The sequence below is a fragment of the Leuciscus leuciscus genome (genome assembly GCF_965113295.1).
Source record: "Leuciscus leuciscus genome assembly, chromosome: 14".
NCBI lineage: Eukaryota > Metazoa > Chordata > Actinopteri > Cypriniformes > Leuciscidae > Leuciscus > Leuciscus leuciscus.
In genome coordinates this window covers 25,330,077-25,353,691 of record NC_138738.1, presented here as the reverse complement: position 1 = coordinate 25,353,691, position 23,615 = coordinate 25,330,077, and the positions used below count along the sequence as shown (strand labels likewise).

The window sequence follows — 23,615 nt, the reverse complement described above, 5'->3', positions numbered from 1 at the left end:
AACTTGCAAACTATCGCAAATCAAAGTGAAAGTAAATCGCAGACGCTTAACACACAATCTTCATCATTAAAAGTAAAGAAACGAAATGATCTTACCAGGGCTGTTACTGCTCTCTCTTATTGCGGTCTTTGATTTTGAAATTTTAGCTGATGATCTATAAAATGCAGCTCATGTCTGTTGCTTTCGGTGACGTGCACTCCATTAAATCTGCATATAGCGCGAGAATTGAAGATCGAATTTAAATCCGTTTCGCAAAAATACATTTATGTGACCAGGTGTAAATGGAATCGTTTTGATAAATCAGATAGCTATGCCTCACGAATTAGTTTGCCAGCTGAACTCAGGTGTTGTGAGGTGTATTTATCACGTAGTCCTGAGGGATATCAGACAACGCCGTTTGATGTTGATTCCTGCGATTATCATGAGAACAGCTTTCAATATCTCACATAATTATCAGGACATAAATAAGCCTAACGTAGAGGTTGTAAATAGTGTAAACGAGCACAATTTGCAAACTATTATGATAAATTGCAATAATCATGTCTAATGACATCATAACGGCCAATGTTATGAAATAATGTGACGTACATTTAACTTAATTGATTTTATCTGGCATTTTGTAATGTTTACATTCCAATAAAAACAACACAAATTAAATTATATACAGTAGGCCTAGACCAGGGGTCAGCAACCTAAGGCACGCGTGCCAACACTGGCACGCGGAGGGTTAATCGCTGGCACGCAAGCAAATGCGAGAGAAGTGTAGGCTATGTATTTCATTCAGATAAAGTAGTCTACCTGCACACAGATCTACGTTTTAATGTAATAATTCCTCATAGTAAAAAAAGCGTATTTTATTAAGTTAGGAGTAGAGATGATTGATCGGGATTGATCCGCTGGTGACCAGAATTGGCCAATTTTCAAGTGATCGGCCATGACCGGCGACCGGCCGGTCAGTCTGACATGCCGATTTTATGCCGGTCAAATGCCCTCTGGCTCCCCATGATTAACATCGCGCAACCTCAGCATCACACGTGAAACCTCGTGAATTACGGGCGTTTCACGCATATTTTTTTCGCCGTGCATGTTAATCAATGAGTGCATTCACACCGGCACCAGGAGCAGCGCGTGAGCGCCGCACTGAGCACCAGTGAGGCGGGGGTTTCGCCGCCGAGTCTATTTTGTCTGCGCTGCTCACGGTCAATTCAAGTGAAAGCACACTTTTGATGGACAAAATAAATACGATTTCAAACAAAAGTGCCCAAAATGCACAGAATGTGCATGTCTAGTGTGTTTTAACAAGAACTGGATTAGGTTATGTCAGAAAAGAAAATGAAGACTCAAAAATATTTATATAAAATTTACCCATTTAAACTTGTTTTTATTATTCAGTTTGGCTAAAAGGATATGGTATTTTATAAAAAATTAAATTATATATATATATATAGAAAATAAATATTTGTGTGTGCTGTAGAGTGGTTAGAAAAAATGAAATCGGAATCGGCTAAAATCGGTATCTGCAGGTCAAACTCAATGAAAAATCGGAAATCGGAATTGGCCTAGAAAATTGTAATCGGTGCATCTCTAGTTAGGAGTTATAAATACTATTAAATCTAAATCTAAAACAAATTTCAAGAGAAATATTTAAATTTATGTAATATTTGTGTAAGCCATTATGAAAATGTAAAATGTTTGTGTATTTATATGAGTGTGTGTGTGTGTGTGTGTATATATATATATATAGGCTATGTGCGTGTTGTGGCACAGTGATGAACTCTGAAACTTAAAAATGGCACTTTATGACAAAAAGGTTGCCGACCCATGGCCTAGACTATAGACTATTTACTTGTGATTTAGCTGCAATCATGTAAAAACGTTATAATATAATATATTTACGACAGTGCAAGTATTCCACAGCGACTCTAGGGGTCGCTGTTTGACAAAAACACAATTTCTACTTAGTGTGGCTTTAAATTTCTTTCTTTCTTTCTCTTTCTTTCGTTCTTTCTAACTCCAAACTAAATACAAATGTTGACAGTTGGAGAGGCTCATTAGACTCCATCAGCTGCCATTCTATTTACTATTTCTAATTCATTGAGACTCATTTAAGTTTTCTTTCTTTCTTTCTTTCTTTCTTTCTTTCTTTCTTACTCTCTTTTTCTTTCTCTCTTTTCTTTCTTTCTCAAAACTAAATTCAAAATTTGACAGTTGGAGAGGCTCATCAGACTTCAATAGCTGCCATTCTATGTACTAGTGTTTCTAATCCATCCAGACTCATTTTCCATTCTATCTAATATTTCTAATCTATATCTAATCTCATAACAACCACCCAGAACACAATGGCAACCACCTAGCAACCACCCAGAACAATTATTTGATCATTTGATCGTTTTTCATGTGATGGCAACAAAATATTTTTAATTGTTATAAAAGGATAGAGAAAGACAAAATCAAGTAATAATGTAATACTTCAAACTACTTTAAACTTCTCGTCCGAACTTTTCCAAGCCAACTTAAAGTTTGTCTCGACGAACTTTCGCATCTAGTTAGTATTGATGCTGTGGAATCCTTTTCTATTTATATATGTCTCCTCATTTGCAGTTGGAGCAATGATGGGAACATGAGATCCATCAAAGGCTCCAACAACCCCAAGGAAGCTTGCAATCCTCATAAAAGTTGCTTGCTTTTGTAGCACGGTTTGAAGATCAGTTGGAAAGTCAATGAACTGCCATACAATAGTGGCCAAAAGTGTTGACCAAATGTTGTAAGCATATTGCATAGTTGTGCTTGGAGTCAATTGCTTTATTTGTGATAATGCAATGAAACAAATCATGCAAAGAAATTATGAACATGCAAAAACAAGAGAGAACCAGTGAAATATGAATAACTGATTATGCTGTTGTCAATGTATTATTTTCCTGTGAGCTTTTTTGCTTCTCTAAAACATGTAGCTGTAGTTAGCTTTTTTGCCAAATCATTTTGTCAGATAAATACTTTCACTAAGTTTAGTGTTTTGATCTTCCTTCATATTTTAAAACATATATAAAAAAAATCAAATCAAATAAAAAAGTTTGATGGATTAAACAAACTTGTAAGGTCATTAAACAAAAACCTTTGCACATCACTTTTGGCCACTACAGTATGTTTGGTGTGGTTAGTGCCACAATAGTGATACTTAAGACCCTGCTTACTGTGGACTGATGGGCCCCAAGTCTACTGCAGTCAGAGCATTGATTTGTAGAGTGGGAGAAGTTATTACATTTCTTACAAGGTCAGTTACAAAAAGAATACCTTTATGATCAAGCCTGTATCGTTTTATCAACTCCCTGTCATCATATCATAATATACAACATACATAATATACATACACATAACTAGGTTAGGATACCTCTCCAGCTCTCTTTAAAAAATATGAGCTGAGACCTAGTCTTAACACTTAGGAACCTTTAGTCTTGAATAAGAGTAAAATTACGTCATTCTTAGAATTTTGAAACACTTAAGTCTAAAATATTAGTCTAAATGGCTTTATACATTCCCAGATTTTTAGTTGTTGCTGACGCAACTTGGTGTGCCACCCCAGAATACTCTGTTGTCTATATTTTTTGTTAAAGGGATAGTTAAAATAAATTCTGACATAATTTACTCACCCTCAAGTTGTTCCAAACCTGTATGATTTTTTTTTTTCTTCTGTTGAACACAAAAGAAGATATTTTTTAACAATATTGGTAACCAAATAGTTGATGGACATCATTGACTTCCATTGACTATGGGAAAAATACTATGGAAGTCAATGGGGGTCCTATCAACTATTCGGTTACCATCATTCTTCAAAATATATTCTTTTGTGTTCAGCAGAAGAAAGGTTTAGAACAACTTGAGGGTGAGTAAATTTTCATTTTTGGGTGAATAATTTTTTTAAGGAGACATGGGTCAATTAGTCAAAATAGGCGACTCTATAGACAGTTTAATTGACATATCATTGCAATGCTTTGATAAATGCTTGGGATAATGCATGGCAAGTTTCAATTGAATCAACAGCCAAGGAGAAGTTAGAAAAATACGTTTTTTTGTTGTTGTTTTTTTTACTAAAACAGCAGATAAACTCACAGATTGAGTTACTGACCAGATCAAGTTCCTCCAGACGTTGAGATAGTTTCTCCGACATATCATGTAGTTCTCGCTCTGCCTCCTTATTCCTCTGGCTGCGCAGAGACAAAGAACTATCTCCATCGCTTTTTTGCCAGAGGGAAAGAGAGAAAAAAAGATGTCAAGAAATACTAAAACACTTATTTTTTGATGTTGGGAAGCTGTCCCCATCTCACTGAACTGCATTCTGAGTGACAGGAGTGAGTGATTAATTGTATTTGAGTACCATATCAGTTTCAAAGGCTATTTGATGGCAGGTAGAGGTAATCAGACAACTGATAAATACAGCACATAAAAGGGTCAATTCATTCTGCACAATTCTCTGTTACAATTCTATAAAATATTTGGTAACACTTTATTTTACAGTGTCTTTGTTTCATATGTTACATGTACTTACCATAGAAATAAAAATTAATTATGCATAATTACATGCAATTAACCCTCAACCAAATCCTAATTCTACCCTAACCCGATAGTAAGTACACTTTATTTTACAGTGTCTTTGTTTCATATGTTACATGTACTTACCATAGAAATAACAATTAATTATGCATAATTACATGCAATTAACCCTCAACCAAATCCTAATTCTACCCTAACCCGATAGTAAGTACATGTAGTTACTTAATATTACACAGTACTTAAATATATCATTACACTGTAACAATGACACCTTAAAATAAAGTGTAACCAAAGATTTTTTTTTTGCTGTAATCGGGAAAATATACATAATAATATAATAGATTCCAGCTATTTGAATACATTGAAATATTACAGTGACTGCAGTGTTTAAGTATTCTTACTTTTACTGTACCATAACAGCCTGTATTTTACATTACACATTTAACAGGTGTGAATTGTTATTCATATCATAGAATTTTGTTATATAAAAATAATTTACAACTGCAAAAAGACGTCAATAAAACTGCTTGTGAACAACTTGTCATGTAATGCTACATTTACCTTTAAAAAAGCCATTCATGGCGAATAACTCTGTAGCAAGAAAAATAACACTAGAGAGGAGCATTCTGTTAAATATATATACATTTTTTTTTTTTTTTTACTTAACCTTTTGGTTAACCTGTTGGTTAAGCAGATAATTTTTTCTGGCAGATTTAATTTCTAAATCTTTTTTTATTATTATTATTTTAAGGCAATGAGAACATAGAATTCAATTAAATAACTACTATTCAGTGTGTCTAAACTATGTAGTACTGTATACAGTACAAAATAAGCACAGGCTCAGTCCTGAAATTTATTATGTTGCATACATATAAGTTAAGTACTAAATTTGCTCCTATGAATATGAATTATTTTTTCTGCTGACTGCATTAATCTGGCACACCTCGCAATTAGCTGTAATAAAAGTTTGCGCCCAATGAAATGCAAGCTCTTGCAGGAAGTGGTGTAATTGTTAAAGTTTAGAGTGAGATTTATTTCTGATTTCATAGAAAATCATCTGAACGAAATTAACCAGTAGTCAGCTGCAAATATGGCTTGACCCCAAAAAAATTCTAATAAAAGGTTTCTCAGTGGTTTACAGTAGTATCAGATGTACTTAAAAACATACTAAAAGTAGGGCTGGGGGATAAATCGATTTTATCGATTAACTCGAATGTGTAGTTTACGTCGATTTGTTTGAATGAAAATCGGTTTTCTCTTTAACATTCGCCAACGCTCGCCTCTGGGCTACCGTAGCTCCGAACGGGCTCAGCCCTTCCCCCGCGCGTTTGGCATAGAGCTGGTAAGTCCCGCCCCTTCCGCTAACCCCACTGGACCTCTAGGTTGAAAAATCGTCAATGCAAGTGAATGGGAGAAAATAATTAAGTGTGCTTGCTGAAAGCAGCACACTTATTGTTCTTCTTAAGTTTTCTTCTTCTTCTTATTATTATTATTCCCGGGAGAGAAATTTTGGCCAGCTCCTGCGCCTAGGCCCTTTGAGACAGAGACACCGTTCCAACTTTAAAACGTCCGGTCAGTACCGGTGTAAGTTGCTCGCGAAGATGACATCCCGAGTCCATGTCGTTCTACCGCCATATTGGATTGAACAGAAAGCGAAACAAAATTTTCACAGGTCACAAATTTGGTCCGAACTTCACGAAACTGGACGTACATGATCCTTGGACCAAGCCTCACAAAAGTTACTAGAAGGATTTTTGATTTTCGGAAGCGTTTGCCCGTCACAGCCAAACGAAATCGGCGGCGTAGTCGCCAAACAGGAAGTCGTCCATATCTCAGGAACTCTGTCACGTATGGAAACCTAACTTTGTACATGAATTCGGGACTCCAATGTGAGGATGCACAAGATCTGAATTTTTTTATATATTTTTTTATTTCAGGCTAATTGACAAACCCATTTACTTATGTCTATGCAAAAGAGTTCCACCTCACACTTTTAATGTTAATGCATTTAGACAGTAGGTGGCACTGTTGTATTACATTTCACAGAGCTGCCAAGTCAGTGTATAGACTGTATTCGTTTTGACTAGGTTTGTCTTAATAAATGCAGGGCCTGAATTTTGTTTTTTTAAACTGGGAGGGAATTCCCCAAAACAAGGAGAAGCGCGCAGTCACATGCTCAAACAATCAACAACGTCGCTCTAGAGGTGCGTTCCATTTGACCGTAAGTGGACTGCGAAGTGGACTTCACAGGGTATTCCGCCATCTTAAGTGAGATTCCAATCCGAAGGGAGCGAACATGTTCAGTTCGAAGGGCACTGCGCACGGCATAGGGAATAAGGGAACATCGATACATCACTTCACAGGAAGTGGAGAGCGATGATCACCCAACTGTCATTTCGCGCACCACGTCATCACCAGTCAGAACGGTCATAACTAACGTGTGTGTAAGTATTCATACATTTCGCCATTGTTAAATGACAGTATTTTTAACGGTTATTGTTGTGAATATTACATGTACTATTTTTGATGATTATGATTTACCTCAGTGAATGCAGCCAGCTTAGCTAGTTTGTGAAGTAAAGTGATTTTATTTTAGGTAGTTGTAAAATAGTGCAATATAATTGTAAATATATAGCCTAATATAATAATAAAAATTTAAATATGAATGTAGTCCTATATATATTTATGTTATATCATAATCTGCGCGACCCTGTAGTTGACTTTCTTTGATGACGTTTGCAGGGCGTTTCAAATGAGCGGTTATTGTCAGTGAAGTCCACTGATATACCGTGCTCAGGGAGTAGGGGAGCAGTGAACACTGCGTATGGACCCTATCGAATGGAACGCACCTTAGATGTGTAAAAACAAGTGGAAAGCGCGGGCGAGCCGCTGTCTCCTTTCCACAAGCGCTTGCTCCTCCCGTGGCGTCTGTCGTTGCTATGCAAGTTATGCAACCATGAACTGCGCTCTCCATGATGACAAGGAAGAATCAGCAAAAGATTAATTGATTTCTAGCCCTTGCATTAGCTTTACTACTAGATATATTTATGGAGATGAAGAATAATAAGGCGCCCTGTACAGCTATGATCAGCTGTTCGGCCGAGCATTCAATGTTGTTACGCTGCAAGCTGATCAGTTGGTTCGTTGCTGCCGCGCTCTATCACTCGCACACCATAAAGAGCAAATTGTTTTTTAATGTTTCAATTTCGTGATTAAAATGACAATTTGGAAGCGGATCATTTCTTCACAAACAGCTCATTATGACTCAATGTTAGAATGTTACACTTACACTCGATAGTGTGAATAAGATCAGCGCAACGCAGACCACTGCATTGACAGCGTGAAACATATGATCTGTCTACGGCCAGGACTCAGCGGAAGACAGAAAATGCCGGTCCAGCGCTGATTGAGGAATTAAATTAGAAAATAAAAGACAGTTTGACATCTTTTTTCTCGCATCTGTGAATTTATTTTTAAATCATTTGTTCTGAGATGAAGCGAATATATTTGTGCGGGAATTTCTCGCACTATAAAAGCTAACCTTGCGGAAATGGTTTAAATTATGTGCAATCCCCACATTCCCGCACCGAAATTCAAGCCCTGAAATGGCAGCGGGATGTGTAACTCTAGCATATGGCGCATATGTCATATAAAGTTAGGCAAGGCCAAACAGCGTTATCCATGTTGTTGCGATTGCATCGCTAGAGTAAGCTAATAGTGAAACTGATAGCGTTTTTCATTTAATTACAATATGAGGACTGACGGTAGGCTAGAAAAATCAGCGTTTCTGTGTAGGTGATGACAACCATCTTGACAGCAGCAATCAAAGCATCGCTAATTACGGTAGACTTTAATTTGAGATAGTAAATTTGTTCCTAATCAAAGGGAACACTCAACCACAGAACAGCTGGGTGAGTTTTGTATTGGCTTATTGGATACAGTAAATGAAGACTGTCAACTTCTTTTCAATACTATTTCATCACCCAAAACACTCCCACTCTCTGCTGCATATTCATAACCAATTATTTCAAAACCAACAACCAAGCCACATAAACAATGCCATTGGCACTAGTCTACATTGCAGACATGTCTCTTAACTTTTCACACAATCTTGAAAAAAGTACTATTGTTGAAATTCTCAGATCAAGCAAACTTCAACGCACCCTTATCCACTACCTGCTAATGTTAGTGTACTGCACCCGAGCAAGCACACTTTGCAGTTCCTCCGGAAATGCATTTTTCTAGTTAATTTCTGGTCCCGTTTGAATTTTGCCATGAATGTGAGTATGTTGTCTGTGAATTTTTAATATAATTTTTCGTGTGAAGAATGCTACAATTTAGCGGGTAGAAGTTTGATACGGTTAGACTTTGTGTGAAAGCACATTGTGGACTACAACCTAGTTTTTACATCAGACGGGAATCTGAAGAAAGACCAGCCCATTTGGTTTGAATGGTGACATTTGGGTACAAAACACACAGGCATCTCGATCTGTCTCCATAGATTATCGCAGCATTAGCACCGTGATTTGACAAGTGGAGGGAAAATGTGTTATGGGGTGACGTCACATAAGCGACATGTAGTCTTTCTCGTTATGTCTTTCCCACAACTGCTAGCCAAAGAATCATACAATATACTGTCAAACTCGTAACATAAAAAATGATATAAAAAATTCACAGACAACATATGTTCACATTCATGGCACAATTCAAACGGGACCAGAAAATAATTATTTTCTCACATTCACTTGCATTGACGATTTTGCCCCTCCAAGATGCACCTGCCCCTCCAGAGGTCTCTGCACGGCCCTGGGTCTCTCTCTTTGGATCATTGTTTTCAATGTGCTCTTTTGTCATTTGTTGTGTATTTTTGGATTATGTTGTGTTGTAAATAAATCCAAACAATCTAAAAGCCATTCTTTTTTAAATCTCCACATTCTTTGTGCAAGGTTGCTCTGAATGACAGGGCCTGATCGCTCCTAATAGGGCCGTTAGGGGAGTGTCTTTGTCTTTCTCAGGTGTTGAAGGCTTACATATTCATGAGATGATCACGCCTCTTCGCATATGGCTTTGTCACACAAAACACGTCTTAGAAATTTTAAATCAATATATTGTCTTATCTGAATGAGCAGTCAGGGTGATTTTCACATAGTTTTGGAGCAAATATTCTAGGCTACGTCATACCATTTTCAAAAGTCTTGTGAAGAAATAATCAGTATGGGTTTCATGGCCTTATTTCAGTGACAATTTTTTTTTTGTATTTTCACAAACCACGCATAAATGTCATTATCTCAAAACTACAAACTTTTACATACATGCTGCTGATATATTATTGTAGCAGAGTTTGTGCTGAATACAGTGTAATTAGACTTTAGCCATGAAAATGTCACTAGTAACAGAAACAAACACAAATGTCAGAGCATGTCAGAACACCTCCAGGGCCAGAAAACAGCTCAGACCTCAGAGGGTTAATCTCCCCCAGGTTTATTTGAATTTTAAACTAATTTCGAATTGAAATTTAAGTTGTGTCCAACAGTTAAGGTGAACCACGGAGAGGAAGAGTGCCCCCTAGAGGCTCTATTAACCCACTACAGCGGTCTGCTGCACCCTTTCTCCTGTTTCCACCTGCATTGGGGTACCACTAACTTCCTTCTGCTTCACTTTTAATTGACAAAGACCATACACCTCTTAATCCGGTTCTTCTGCTTCCAGGCAAGAATCTCAGCACCTGCAGTGGACTAGAGGAGTCCCGGTTCAACCTCTGTGGGTGAGTCTGCCAACTGACGTTACTGACCCTGATTGTGCAGTGACTCTTGAGTTTCTCTTATCTCTGCCACTGGCTGCGGCACGCAGTAAGTGACATCAGCAATCTGGTGCTTCGGAGTGTCAGCCACCAAGCCGACGCAACAGCCAATTGTTGGGACCGCTGCACAAACTATAGGCAGTTCCTGCCACGCCAGGTTACCCTGGTGAGTTCTGTGACGCACCCACCTTTGCATTGCGTTCGGTTGGTTGATATCTCCGGGACTACTAGTATTGTGTTTACGGTCACCCTGTTTGTGAGGTCGTAGCCGTGAGCAGAGTAACGGAGAATCCAAGGTCACGGCGGCCAGGTGTTGGGGCACCAGGAAGGTTGACTGCGCTCAGCGAGGGGGGGGCCGGCTGGGGTGACCTCAGTCCACTTCAGGTAAACTGAACTTTGATAAAACATTTTTTTTAAAAAACTCTGCCTCTCATTATAAGCCACATAGTCTTAAATATTCCCCTGCCTACACTTTCTAAGTGTTTGGGCTTACCTCTTTCTCCCTAAGGCACAGCCTCTGTGCTATTAGTGTTCAAATTGCAGCACAGATCAAATCACTCAGGTTTATTCTCACTGTGATATCTTTGTTTAATTTTTTTTTGTTTCTTCCTCCCCCTTCAATCCTCTTGCACTCGTGCCTTGCATGTTCTGTTGTGACTTGTTTTTCAGCTCACCAACGAGACCCCAAAAGGCTAAGTAATAGAGTGACGACTGGGCAGTCTCAATTTCGGGTCCTATGCTGACCCGCCTAACTGTCTAAAGTCAGTTAGCCCAAAGGTTCTATAGACGGTACACCGTACTATAGCTCATTAGCCTCAAAACAGCTCGCAGTGGCCCTTGTTGTGTGTGTGTGTGTTGTGTTCCCTCTGCCTACAGTGAGTCAACATGTCGCGCTCATCCAGCCCTGCGGCTCATTGGAATGATCTGGAGGCATGGTTAAGCGCCATGACAACCGGCTGTCTACCCAAAGACTTCGGCGACCTAAAACTCCTGACCCGGCAGGAACTGGACTCCAACGTGGACCAGCTCATGTCCCAGGACCCCACGCAGGCTTACAGCTCAAAAGAATGGAGTCGCATCATCGGAAGTCTCTCTCACTACCTGGTGGCCCAGGCACGTTGGCTGGAGGAGGATAACGCCAAGCTGGAAAAGGAAAACACTGGACTAAAGACTCAGCTGGAGGAGGCCTGCAAACAAAAGGACGAGGCACAAACACGTCTGGAAACTGAGGAGGAAACACACCCAAAACTACAAAAGGAAGTGGAACAACTGCAAAAGGCTCTGGAGGATCTACGCACGGACACCGACGAAAGATTGCAGGCGGAGAAACGAACCGCGAAAGAACTCAATGACAAACTAACACGTGGCGAGGCGTTGTTGGAAAGAGCCAATGTTGAATTGAAAGACAGAGATGCGAAAGCTAAGGCTTGTGAGAAACATTTGCAAAAAGCCCGAGCTGAAATTAACGAGCTTGTCCAACAAAGACAAGATCTTAAATACGAACTTGACATTGTCCACAGAGAACTCAAACATTCTTACAAATTCCAAACTGACCTGGAAGAGGAAACAAACATCACCCCGTTTCCCCTTCCCGGCGAACCGGCACTCCACAGCCGAACTTCTACAGCTAAAGAGGAAGAGGAAAGCCCACGTCATGACAACTTCCCACCTGCCGAACAAAGGAAGGACCCCGTCCCGGAGGGGCGAGCCACCAGTCACCGCACAGCATCTAAAGAACTGGACAAGCTGGCAAGAAACATTCCTACGTTCAACCCAAATTCAGCAGGGGGCAGCGATGTGCACTCTTACCTACAGGACATTGATTTCCACCTACAAACTGTGGCCAACGTCACTACTTGGGACAAGTTATATCTCCTCCGGATCACGTCAGGGCGTGACGTGAGGAGCTTTCTAGACCGTCAGCCAGAGACTGTCAAGATGAATTACACACAATTACGACAAGCACTGATCCGCGAATTCTCTGATCCCGAGTCAGACCAAGGCATAATCGCGGCAATGGACCTCAAACAAGCTCGACTAGAAACCCTGCAGGCCTACTATGGCCGCCTGCGACAAGCGTACTTCGGTCCAAGGAATGAGGCGGACATGGAGGAAGATGTCAATTTCAAAACCCTCTTCCTGCGGAATCTCCATCCAAGCCAAAGTGCGCATCTGGGCGTCCTTGTTTGCCCGCGGACCATGTTGATTCAACAATTACGTGACCTAGCTCACAAAGCATACGTCAAACAAAAAACTGTGTCTGATAAGACTGTAAAATACCCCACAGTTTGCCCTGTCTCAGAGCCCTCTCCAGAACTGACTTTAGAGGGCACACAACCCCCCAGGTACAGACCCGTCAACAAAGACGCCAGGCCGTTCCAACCCAACAGAGGTCAGCGCGGACGAGGAGGGGGTGCACGCCCAAGACAGATAAACGACCGTTTCGGGGGATCCTGGGACCGGCATCGCTTCTCCCACAACCAAAAGGGAGGAGGCAGCTGGGATGCCGACCGACGCCCCAGAAGAAGTCGACCCCAATCTCCCCGAACAACAAGCCCAGAGAACCGACCAAGGGACCCCTCTCGACATGACACGGGTAAACAAAAGCTGGAACGAACCTCCAACAAAAACGGGGCAGCCACGGCTGAAGCGGCAGAACTTCTGAGCATACTGAGAGAGTTTCTCCAAAAGAAACCTCACAAGGAAGACAAAGATAAACCAGACACTGCATGACTAAACCACATGCCTGAAACCAACGCCACTCCCAACGCTCCTTCCGCTAGCAGCCCACCTGACACTGTGGGTAAACCGCAACCTACGAACCTCGCTGCCACATCACTGAATGACAGCTCCACTCACTCACTCCAGCTGACCGCCCATCAGAACACTGTTTGTCAGCCACAGACGCATGAACTCATTGTTGCATCACCAACTGACACCTCTCACTCACTCCAGCTGACAACTACATTTCCTGAACATGACTACAGCAACTCTCACAACCAAGTACCAGACTAGAGGTCGACCGATAGTGGATTTTACCGATAACGATAGCTAGGTTGGGCCATACTTGCCGATAACCGATTAATCAACCGATAGTTTTTAAAATTGATACTGGATAAAAACAAACATAACACTCCAAGTAAAACAGTGCTGAACTTTATTATAAAAATAATAAAACTGTATTGAACCATGAAAACATGCTAAATGAAATAAATATATAATATGAATAAATATTGAAGTCAATAAAAGACATTCATTCAAACTGAAACAAAAAGTAATACTCTAAATAACAAATAAAACCAGTTACATTCAAATATCTACAATGCCAGAGCATTGAAATGACATAAATATTAAATGTATAGTCTCACACTTTTGCTTCTATTTTATAGACACTTGATGATAATCAAAATAACAAAACATGTATTAAAGTGATGACGAAAAAATAACCGAAATCGAATGCTTTTCTGATTTGTTTATATGTTTCTGTCGGCTGTATGAACATATCAGTTTGCTATCTTACGTCTCTAGCTTTAAATATGCAACTTCTCTGCATATTAAATGCATAAAAGTGACCAGCTGGATATAAACTAATGCAAATAGAGGTAACAATTGTGACATTAAACATTCGGGTCGGGCTTACGTTTATTTTTGTCAGTGTTTTAACCGCTTGAGGTACTACTAATGTTAGCGTCCTCTCAGCCTCGAAGGCAAACAAACATACTGTTGTGCTGTTCTTTCTCTACTAATGCAGCATTTAGTCAACAAATTAATCACTTTATAATGATATGAAAAAATGCAGTGTATACATAGGCTACCTTTTAGCTGTCGGTGCTTTAAACGTGCATCTGATGTCAGCGCTCTCCACGCAGCGTGTGCTCTCAGTGCAGCACGCAGAATCACGTGTCGAAATAAACAACACGAGGCATCAGCGATAGTTTTTATTACACCTCTAGAGGCCGCTCTTGTACTGCAAGATGCTAGCAGACCCTTCTCAGCTCTCTCTTACTGTGTAATGAATGACAGCGCGCACTTCTCAGCTGCTCCAGCAATGGACGCAACCAGGAAAAACTATCGGTATGTATTTCTGCCGATAACGATAGTTCCACCAATCAACTATCGGTGCCGATTAATCGGCAAAACCGATGAATCGGTCGACCTCTATACCAGACAGTGCTGTCTTGGTGATCTGCACCCACAACGAGCCACCCGATACCTACCCTCACTGTTTGTCAATCAACACACAAGACCCAACACCAAAACTCCTCGGGAATCTAATTGAGAGAGGAATGGCACGAAAACTTTACTTAACCATAACCTTGGAAAAGGAAATGCAGCTCGAAGCCCTGGTGGACACCGGCTCTGATCTCACACTAATTTCTAGTCAACTATTTGAGAAACTCAAATTTGAAGCTCAAAGACAAAACCGAACTCTGAAATTCCACACTTGTGAGCTGAACGTGCAGTCATACAGCCAAAATTACATCCAGCTAAAAAACGTAGCTCCCATTCACCTGGCAATTGGTCCTATGAGCATAGTCCATCCAGTCTATATTTCTCCAATGAACACTTATCAATTCCTCATAGGCAAGGACCTGCTGGACCGCTTTGAACCCTTGCTAGACTTCAAGTACCTCCAGGTTTGGGCTCAAGTGCGTGAACCCCTCCCCCTTCAGCCTCACAAATCCTTTGAACCAGACTGTCAGGTCACGGGGTTCACAGGAATTCCCTCAGCCAGCCAGGAGAACACAGTCACAACAGCTGAGCAAAGTTCAAGTTCGCTACTCTGCACTTTCAGAACCACACAAGACTCTGATAACTACTGCCCCCAAGTAAACACTGACCTACAGCTGCAGGATATAACCACAACAGACATTATCCTGGCACTGTGGGCAGACAACTCAGCAATCAGTCTCTCACTATTCAATGCAATCATTGAAAAGACTCCAGACCTGCCCTATACCAGCAAACGCACCCGTTTCCCTTTGACCTCAGATCCATCCTCAATGACATCTGCCAAAGGGATCTGTGCCTTGAACTTGAAATGGAATCACCGGTACTTAACCCATTACTTCCTGATCCTGGAAGATCCAGCCCACGACGTCTACATTGGAGCAGACATCTTGATTCGCCTCAAGGCTCATGTGGACATGTTTAATGAGGTTGTATGGGCTCCATTGACTTCGCAGCCACCTGTTCCCATCAGTCATGACAATCTACTGTCAGGGCAGACCATCCCTGAAGTCTGCACTCTCATCAACGAACAGGGAACGGTGGTACCTGCTTACACTAAAGGAGTCGCTGTGCGGCTCAACCTGCGACAGGGACACGGGTACCCCCGTTTGAACTCATGACTGGGCGGCAGATGACCCTGCCATTACACCTGTTGTACCAACCAGGAGACCACAACCTCGTCACCGCCTATACCACTTCACAATATCTGGATGAGCTCCATAAACATTTGAAAACAACTTTCGCTTTCGCCCAGCAACACCTGAAAACCAGCGCTGACGGCCAAAAAGCATATTACGATCGAAAGGCATCACACCAAGAACTCAGCGTGGGCGACAAAGTCCTGTATTACAGTTTCGCCTTGCCACCCAAGCAGCTGTCAAAAAAGTTTCTGCCCCACTGGACTGGACCTCATGAAATTGTGAACAAACTCTCCCCCGTAGCATACCAAATCCAGCTTAAACGGGGACCAAGAGAACCAGTTCTCAAATGGGTTCCCCGCAATCAGATCAAGAGACATGTGGCCACTAGCAGGGACAGACAGGAGATGTCCACAACGAGCTAAACTCAACCGCCGTCCCTACAGGAAAAGAAGACTGTCCCATCCACACCGGGACAACCCTTGCTGATTTGTGCCTTCTTTCTTTCCCCTTTTCATCCACACCTCTCTCTCTCTTGCCTGTAACAGGATGCTGCTGTGGATTGCCATCATGTGCTTTCAGTCGACCAGAGGCCAGCCACCACCCGATGTCATCTCACCAGGGCCAGCCTCGGGAATTGTGTTGAGAGAGCAGCCTGGACTGCTTATCACAAATTGCCGAACCCACACACAGAAAGTGTACGTACGACTCGACCCTCGAAACGTCTACCATGCGCACTACCCGAGATCCGCCACCCAATACAGTTGGGTGGGTGCCAGATGGACAGAAACCGCCCTCGATCATGCTGAAGCTGACATCAAACACATGCTGAACCAACTTGAAAAGATGACTCTCACCCAGGCCGAACTGAGTGGACACAACAGACGTCCCAAAAGGTTCCTAGGCGCGCTGCTCGGAGCCGCTGCTGCTGTAGGCACACTGTTCAACATTGGTATGTCCAGTGTCAACGCCGTGAACATAGCCACGGTACGAAGACAGGTAGCAGAAATCCAGACGGAACTTCCACAGTTGAAAGATCAACTCACCACACAAAGCGCATCCCTGACCACCATAGGCAGGACACTGAGAGGTACAGTCACCATCCTTAACACGCATAGTGTCATGCTGAACCAAACTGTGAGCTCCATGAAACAGCTGTTCACAGTCTTCCAGAATGACTTTGCCCAAACTCAGTTGGTCACCGCATTAATGTCCGACATGCTCCGAGAAATAAGCTCCTCCATGGACAGCTTAGCCATGGGGAGGATCCCGCCATATCTGATCCCCCTGAGCCTTGTACAAACCGTGCTGGCTTCCGCCACCACCACGCCCACTGATCCGATACAAACCCATCTTGCCTACTCTTTGGGCAGCGCCATTCCACTGTACGTTGACCCCGCACAGAGGGAGGTGGGCTTCCTCCTCAACTTGCCCATTATAGAATCAAGCCGAATCTACCGACTCAAAGACGTTGTCAACATTGGATTCTGGCAGAGTAACACCCAGTTCAAGGTACGGACTCCCGAGGTTGTAGCTTATCATGACAGCGACCCACAGCTGTACCTCGCCCCTAACCTGCACATGTGCACCCTCACAAAAGACATTCACTATCTCTGTCCAAGCAAACCTTTCCTCAGAGATAATACAGATGGAATCTGTGGCCTACAACAACTAGCCAACGACGCACGTTGCCCGGCTGATGCTAAACCCCGCAACCAAGTCACCGAGACCCAAGCCGATATTGTAGGAAACCGATGGCTCGTGAATACTCCAGTGAGGTCGGCGACACTGACTTATGACCAACACGACACTGCTACACGTGTCAATCTGCTTAACCAAAGCATGTGGATCCAAGTCCCACGAGGAGCAATCCTCCACCTAGATGACCTGGCCTTGTACCACCTCCCAAGCGAAGAGTACCAAGTCGAGCTAGAGATCCCATCTTTCTTTAGGGACCGCAATTTCACGCTAGATCCAGAACTGGAAGATTGGATTGAAAAAGGGGGGTCACAAGTCATCGATATAGCCCCACTGGACTTAGCCCTTCAGGCCTTATCTCGACTACCCATCCTGAACACTTCACCTGTTGCCCAAGCTTGGACCGCAGCTGACACTGCTCTGTGCATTTCCATCATCCTCGGACATGCCCTCACCTTGGGCATGGCCTATGTCCTGTACCGAAGAATCAACGCAATCCGAACCTCCACAACCAAGCTCACCGAGGCAGTCTCCGTAGGCTTCCGGAGAAACCCTCGGAAGGACGACGCCCCACCAGAGAATGCTGACGACCTCATCGAATTAAACCCTCAGTCTTAGCAACCCCTTCGCAGCCTCCTCCCATTCATGCACCTGCCATCTGACCATTGTTACCGTGGTGACTCGACCAGGCCCATCCACGCCCTGCCAACTCACCAAGGGGGGACTGTAACAAAGGCAGGTCACCCGGCCGGCGTGTTGATTAAATTACTGAGATTACCCTGTGATCAAACCCCCTCTCTAGTCTAGGACCTAATCAACTTACTGGAATCCTCATTTACAGACACCTAATTGTCTTAAAAACTCCGACGCCAGGACGTGCCGACCAAATGGAGCCTCCTATCTGCATAAATCATTGACCCCTGGTTTTAACGGACCCTAATCTATTTTCTGAGTAAACACACAACCTTCTGTTCGACTGTTTCGGCTAAGATATGTGATCAGCAAAACGCCAGTCAGACTGGAAATGCGATGACCCCTGGGGACGTTTCAGAAGATCCCGAAACCCCCCCCCCCCCCCCGGATCTCTTGACACTGATTAACACTTCAAAACAATAAAACAGTGTCCGACCAGATGTAAAAACATGTGCCCACTGTTAACCTCATCAGCCCGAGAGCATACGCACACACATACGAACTCCCCCCTTTCTTCAGAGTGACAAAAGTTCACAAGCGCAGTTTGAACTCTCCGTGACTTCATGACGCTACATACACACACATATATGCATACATACTCGAGGACTGCATCTATTTCCCGACCACGTGTGTTCAAAGTTATCTTTCTAAATGTTTAAAATGTATAAGCTGTATTTGTATGTAACCAATTTGATGTGTGTGTAATCACGAGAAATCATGTATCTGTGTGTTATTGGCTCACAGAATTATCATTCGCGGTATTGTTTTGTTCCAAAGAACCCAACGGTGTTGAATCTTTAACACAAAATATCAGAAGATGCATTCTTTCATTAATACCAGGTTTATAAATGTTCATGAACGAGTTTATTCCGTCAGTACACAGTCAGAGAAGGCGTGTACCGTTGCAAAACGTAAGGAGGTGGCCACAATCGTCCTCCCAGACGATTGGGTCACGTACGCGAGAAGGCGTGGTTTTAGCGACTTCAAAACACGGCGCCAGATCTCTCGTACCTCGTAGCAGTTCGCCAGAGAGAGAGAGACCCGCCTCCTTCCTTCTTCCAAGAAACCTTCGTTTGCTTTTTATTTTCGTTTTCTATTCTAAGTCTTTCTTTTCTTGATAGTTTATCTCAGTTTGATAATTTCTTACAAACCAAAGAAAACCAACTTAAGGCTAAATCATCTTCGGCTAAGTTGAACGCTCTGAGTTACCATCGCAACGAGCTCCGCCTTGACGACGCATCAGACCACGTGTTCCAGGCTCCTTTTGTACACAACAGACGCACGAAACGAGGGCCAAATAGGCAGAACAAGTAAAGTACACGATTACATTCTTAAATTCGCAATCCAAAAGAAATGCTGTTTAAGTTGTCTAATAATTACTAGAAACTGTTGGGGTCTCGGTGTGAAGGAATGTTGTAAACTGTCTTTGCCTTTCTCTAAATTCTCTCACTCATTCTTTACGCACACACTTATCCTCACACACACACTTACACCCACAAATACACGCACGTGCTCTAAACCCACACGCACACACATACACGCACGCGTTCCTAGAAAACACACGTACGCGCTCTAAAACACACACACATCCCCTTACACGCTACCATCTTACATACCAAAACTCTCTCCTTTGCTCTCTCTCCTTTTCCCTCTCTCATTTTCTCTTCCCCTCTCATAATATTTTATTTTATTTTATGTCTTATTTACGATCGTTTATATTATTTGTTTGTTATGCATATTTACTCTTGCGTGATTGAAATAGTACATGTACTCTTAGTTGTTTGATTAAAATCCTATAATCTTTGTGAATTGAATCTGTCTCATATTGTTTCATTACTGAAATCCCTGAAAGTGTGATTGCCTACCAGCTCTACCCTTTATTTTACTATTAAACAATCTAAGTTGTCTAAGACACGAAAATAATCATTCCTTTGTGGCCACAGGAAAATTATTTGTTGTGTTGGAGACAATAGGTTTCTGTTCAGAAATCGTGCATCCGATCTGCCGGACGGATGGTTGTATGATAAATGAGAATTAACCTCTATCTAAATTTCCCCTAATTAAAATATAATTCTATCTACTTATATCAATAAATACTACGAGTAATCTTGGTAATTATTGATATACGTTGAGGTCTGACCTATTCCCTCTGTGGAATAATTTAATTTGTGTAAACGGCATATGCATATTCATATCTTATGAATATTACCTCTCATTTGAGCTAATAAATTCCCAAAACTAGAGGCATTGTCGCTACAAATCATACTAACGTTATAAATGTGCACCCCAGGAAACATTATGAAACAATAAAACAATGCAGTTCATGACCTGCTTAAATATAGCAAGCCCTGAAGAAACAAATATACACATTCACAAGTAAAGTCACTCCATGAATTGCATTGTCATTCAGTCTATTTTAACTGTTTATATGTTTGTGTGTTCTTTTGTTCCCTCTCACCAATTTATTTTAATGTGATTGCATTTCTTACCCAGCACCTTGTCTCTCGTCTGTATGCATAACACAAATTTCTGTTGATCTGTTAGCTTGCTCTTCCTCTCTCTCTTCTTTTTCCTCTACCTCTCTGTGTCTGCCTGGCTGGGTGCAGAACAGGATCGGTCTTGTGTCCACCTGTACCCAGATAACAGACAACTCATCGATAAATCTGGTTGCCTAATTTGCATATACATTAGAAGACAGCTTTTCTGGATAAATTGCACTCCATCAAGGTAAGATAATATTAAAATAATCAACCTCTAAAAAAATTAAACCTGGAATTGATTGACATACATTTTAAAGGCCAACATGCCAAATGAAAAGAGAAGTGTTGAGAATAAAAAATGATGACCTCAACAAGTAGTATTAACACTAGCAGAATTTTCTCTGATATGTTTATATTACATTGTTTCAGGAGGAAAATGCTGTTTTAGTACTCAAGCAAAGAGTGGTGAGTATCCCACCTTTCCCTGATCCTCAGATTCTTCTGAATGGACTACCCTCTGACAGAATTCAAATTTCTCTGTCTCCACTACAGAAAAACACAAAATTAGCATTTCAATTTAAAAATAAATAAAAATAAGGATGGATTAATAATAACTCATAAAATAATTCATAATAAACTCAAGGATTACACTAGAACTTGAAAATAGCATTTAAAACTTTCAGACTGATAACTGCATGTCACTCTACATGCATGTCAGAAAACTGTCTTAACATATAATGTCATCTGCCCACATAGCAGTTTGCAGAGAATGTGGCATAAATCTTTCAGTAATGTCTGACAAAGAAATGTAAGGTAACCCAAGGGAATTACTGGAAACAGCAGTGTTCAACTCTCCATTGATCTGATCCCATTCAGATGAGTGACCAATCTGCAAGACAAAGAAGAAAAGTAGAATAAGAGATGGGGCCAGAGATGAGCTTCATGAGAACTGGAAATATCAGCAGAAATGTTCCCACATTTAACTACATTCTACTTGCAAAATGGCACCGTTTCCAACTGTATTATTGTGCATCTCAAATGCATACAACTCACGTAACAAACGTAATAATTAGAATCAGATACACAAATGATTACGTTTTTACATCACTACCAGGAATAACCCAGGTTCCCTTGCTTTGCCGGTTTTTACTGGTTTGCATTTAAACCAGGACAATGGGTTAATTAAATAAGCTGAGTTTTGGGAGTGATCAGCTTATTAGTGTGCATGTAAACATGCTTAATTCACTGAGTACAAACACCTGCCAATCCACCAACAAGAATTCTTCAATTTCAAGTGGACAATCAACAATTATCAATCATTTAGCTTTTGCTCATCACTGTCATTTACTATGATGAATACATTATGATGCAGTAGTTCTGCATGAAATGAAGTGCTGAATTTAAAATGTTAACCTTGTGACATGAGTTTTCTGGTTGCTGTATGGTCTGGTCTTCAGAAAACAGGGCCATGTCAGTGGAGGAAGGGGGTCTCTGGGTGGTGGTCTGGTAGGGAGGCTGGAGAGGAATGGTGGGCCAGAGAGATTCTCTCAGGAGGGTGGTTTGCGTGCTCACCGCGTTCTCTAAGGTTTCCACTTGAGGAAGGACAGCAGGCAACACTTAATTTGAAAAGGTTATATAGTGTTAGCTCAACATCCGTTTTTGGAAAAAGGCTGAAATACAAATTCAATCAAGAGAAATGAGAATGCGGATTTCTCTCCTCCTCTATAGAAATATTATGTGATTGTCGGTGTACAATAATGAAGTATTCTTCGTAACTGTACTTTTCCCAAGTTTCTGAAACTATATTGTTTTGCTAAAGATTATTAGCAATAAAGCACTAAAAGCACCAATCACCTGATTGGTTTTCTAAGGATTAAGCCCTATTGTTTTCCTCCTCTATAGAAATATGATGTGATTGTCGGTGTACAATAATGAAGTATTCTTCGTAACTGTACTTTTCCCAAGTTTCTGACACTATATTGTTTTGCTAAAGATTATTAGCAATAAAGCACTAAAAGCACCAAGCACCTTATTGGTTTTCTAAGGATTAAGCCCTATTGTTTTCCTAACACCTGTTTTACTTTTGCAGTGCATATGCAGTAAATACTTTTTTTCATTGCCCATGCTCAGTGCCAAGACAGCATTCACACTGCACACAGAGGTGGAGCGGCAAATAATTTTTTGAGACGCTTGCATCTCATCAGAAAGCGATAATCATGTAATGGGCTGGAGGTTGGAGAACAAAGTCTGTATGACCTGCAGGATTTCTGGTGTAAAGATTAAAAGGGATCTAAAAATAAAAGGGATTTTTTTAAAAGGGGTCATATGATGCTTTTTAATGTTTTCCTTTTCCTTTAGTGTGTATCTTACCTAATGTATCTGTGTGTGCGCATGTATAAGATCTGCAAAGTTACAAATCTCTTAGTCTCCCACAAAAGGGAATTATTCTATCTAATAGAGAACACTGCTCCAAACCTGCCTAAAAAGTTCTGTTGTTGCCATTTTGTGGAGGCGCTGTGTGTTTGGATGAATCTTGGGCTCCAACTTATTCAGTAATGCCAACGACATGAAAATTGCTTTAGAAGTCTTGGAAGCTGAAGCTCATAATTATGGTAAGGGGCGTTACATTTACGACACACGCCCAATCACAACGCACTGGCTCAGCTGGCCAATCACATCACTCTGGGCTTTTTGGAAGGTGAGCTTTGTAGAAATCAGAGCAGGTGAGCTCAGTCAGATACCCAGTACAGTAGTCATGCGAGCTAACTCAATACGCATCATCATTAGATGTTTTGAAAAACGCTAAATGTTATTTAAATATATTAGCTGATTGAGGCACACCCAGAATTTCAGACAAAACGGAAATACTGCAGGTACTGCAATAATGTACAATATGAGAAAAAGTATGTTTTTGAACATTAAAAGCATGTTAAGCTGTTCTATTACACCCAACAACTAACAGACATTCACATTCAGATGGGACTAGATTTCTCCGATGAGTGAGAAAAACACAGACATAGAAGTCAG

At 41.4% G+C, this 23,615-nt stretch overlaps 1 protein-coding gene across 9 annotated transcripts in view; it reads right to left on the bottom strand.

Moving 5' to 3' along the window:
- The window catches only part of LOC309474319 (centrosomal protein of 95 kDa-like), a 306,785-nt gene that overhangs the window by 124,934 nt on the left and 158,236 nt on the right, over positions 1-23,615 (bottom strand). For all 9 annotated transcript variants that reach the window (XM_082136783.1, XM_082136785.1, XM_082136789.1 and 6 more), the window contains 5 exons: positions 22,002-22,204; positions 21,420-21,477; positions 21,067-21,134; positions 20,598-20,737; positions 4,124-4,232 (listed from right to left, as the gene is read on the bottom strand). In XM_082136783.1, coding sequence (XP_081992909.1) covers positions 4,124-4,232; positions 20,598-20,737; positions 21,067-21,134; positions 21,420-21,477; positions 22,002-22,204 — 578 coding nt within the window. The remainder of the gene's footprint in view (positions 1-4,123; positions 4,233-20,597; positions 20,738-21,066; positions 21,135-21,419; positions 21,478-22,001; positions 22,205-23,615) is intronic.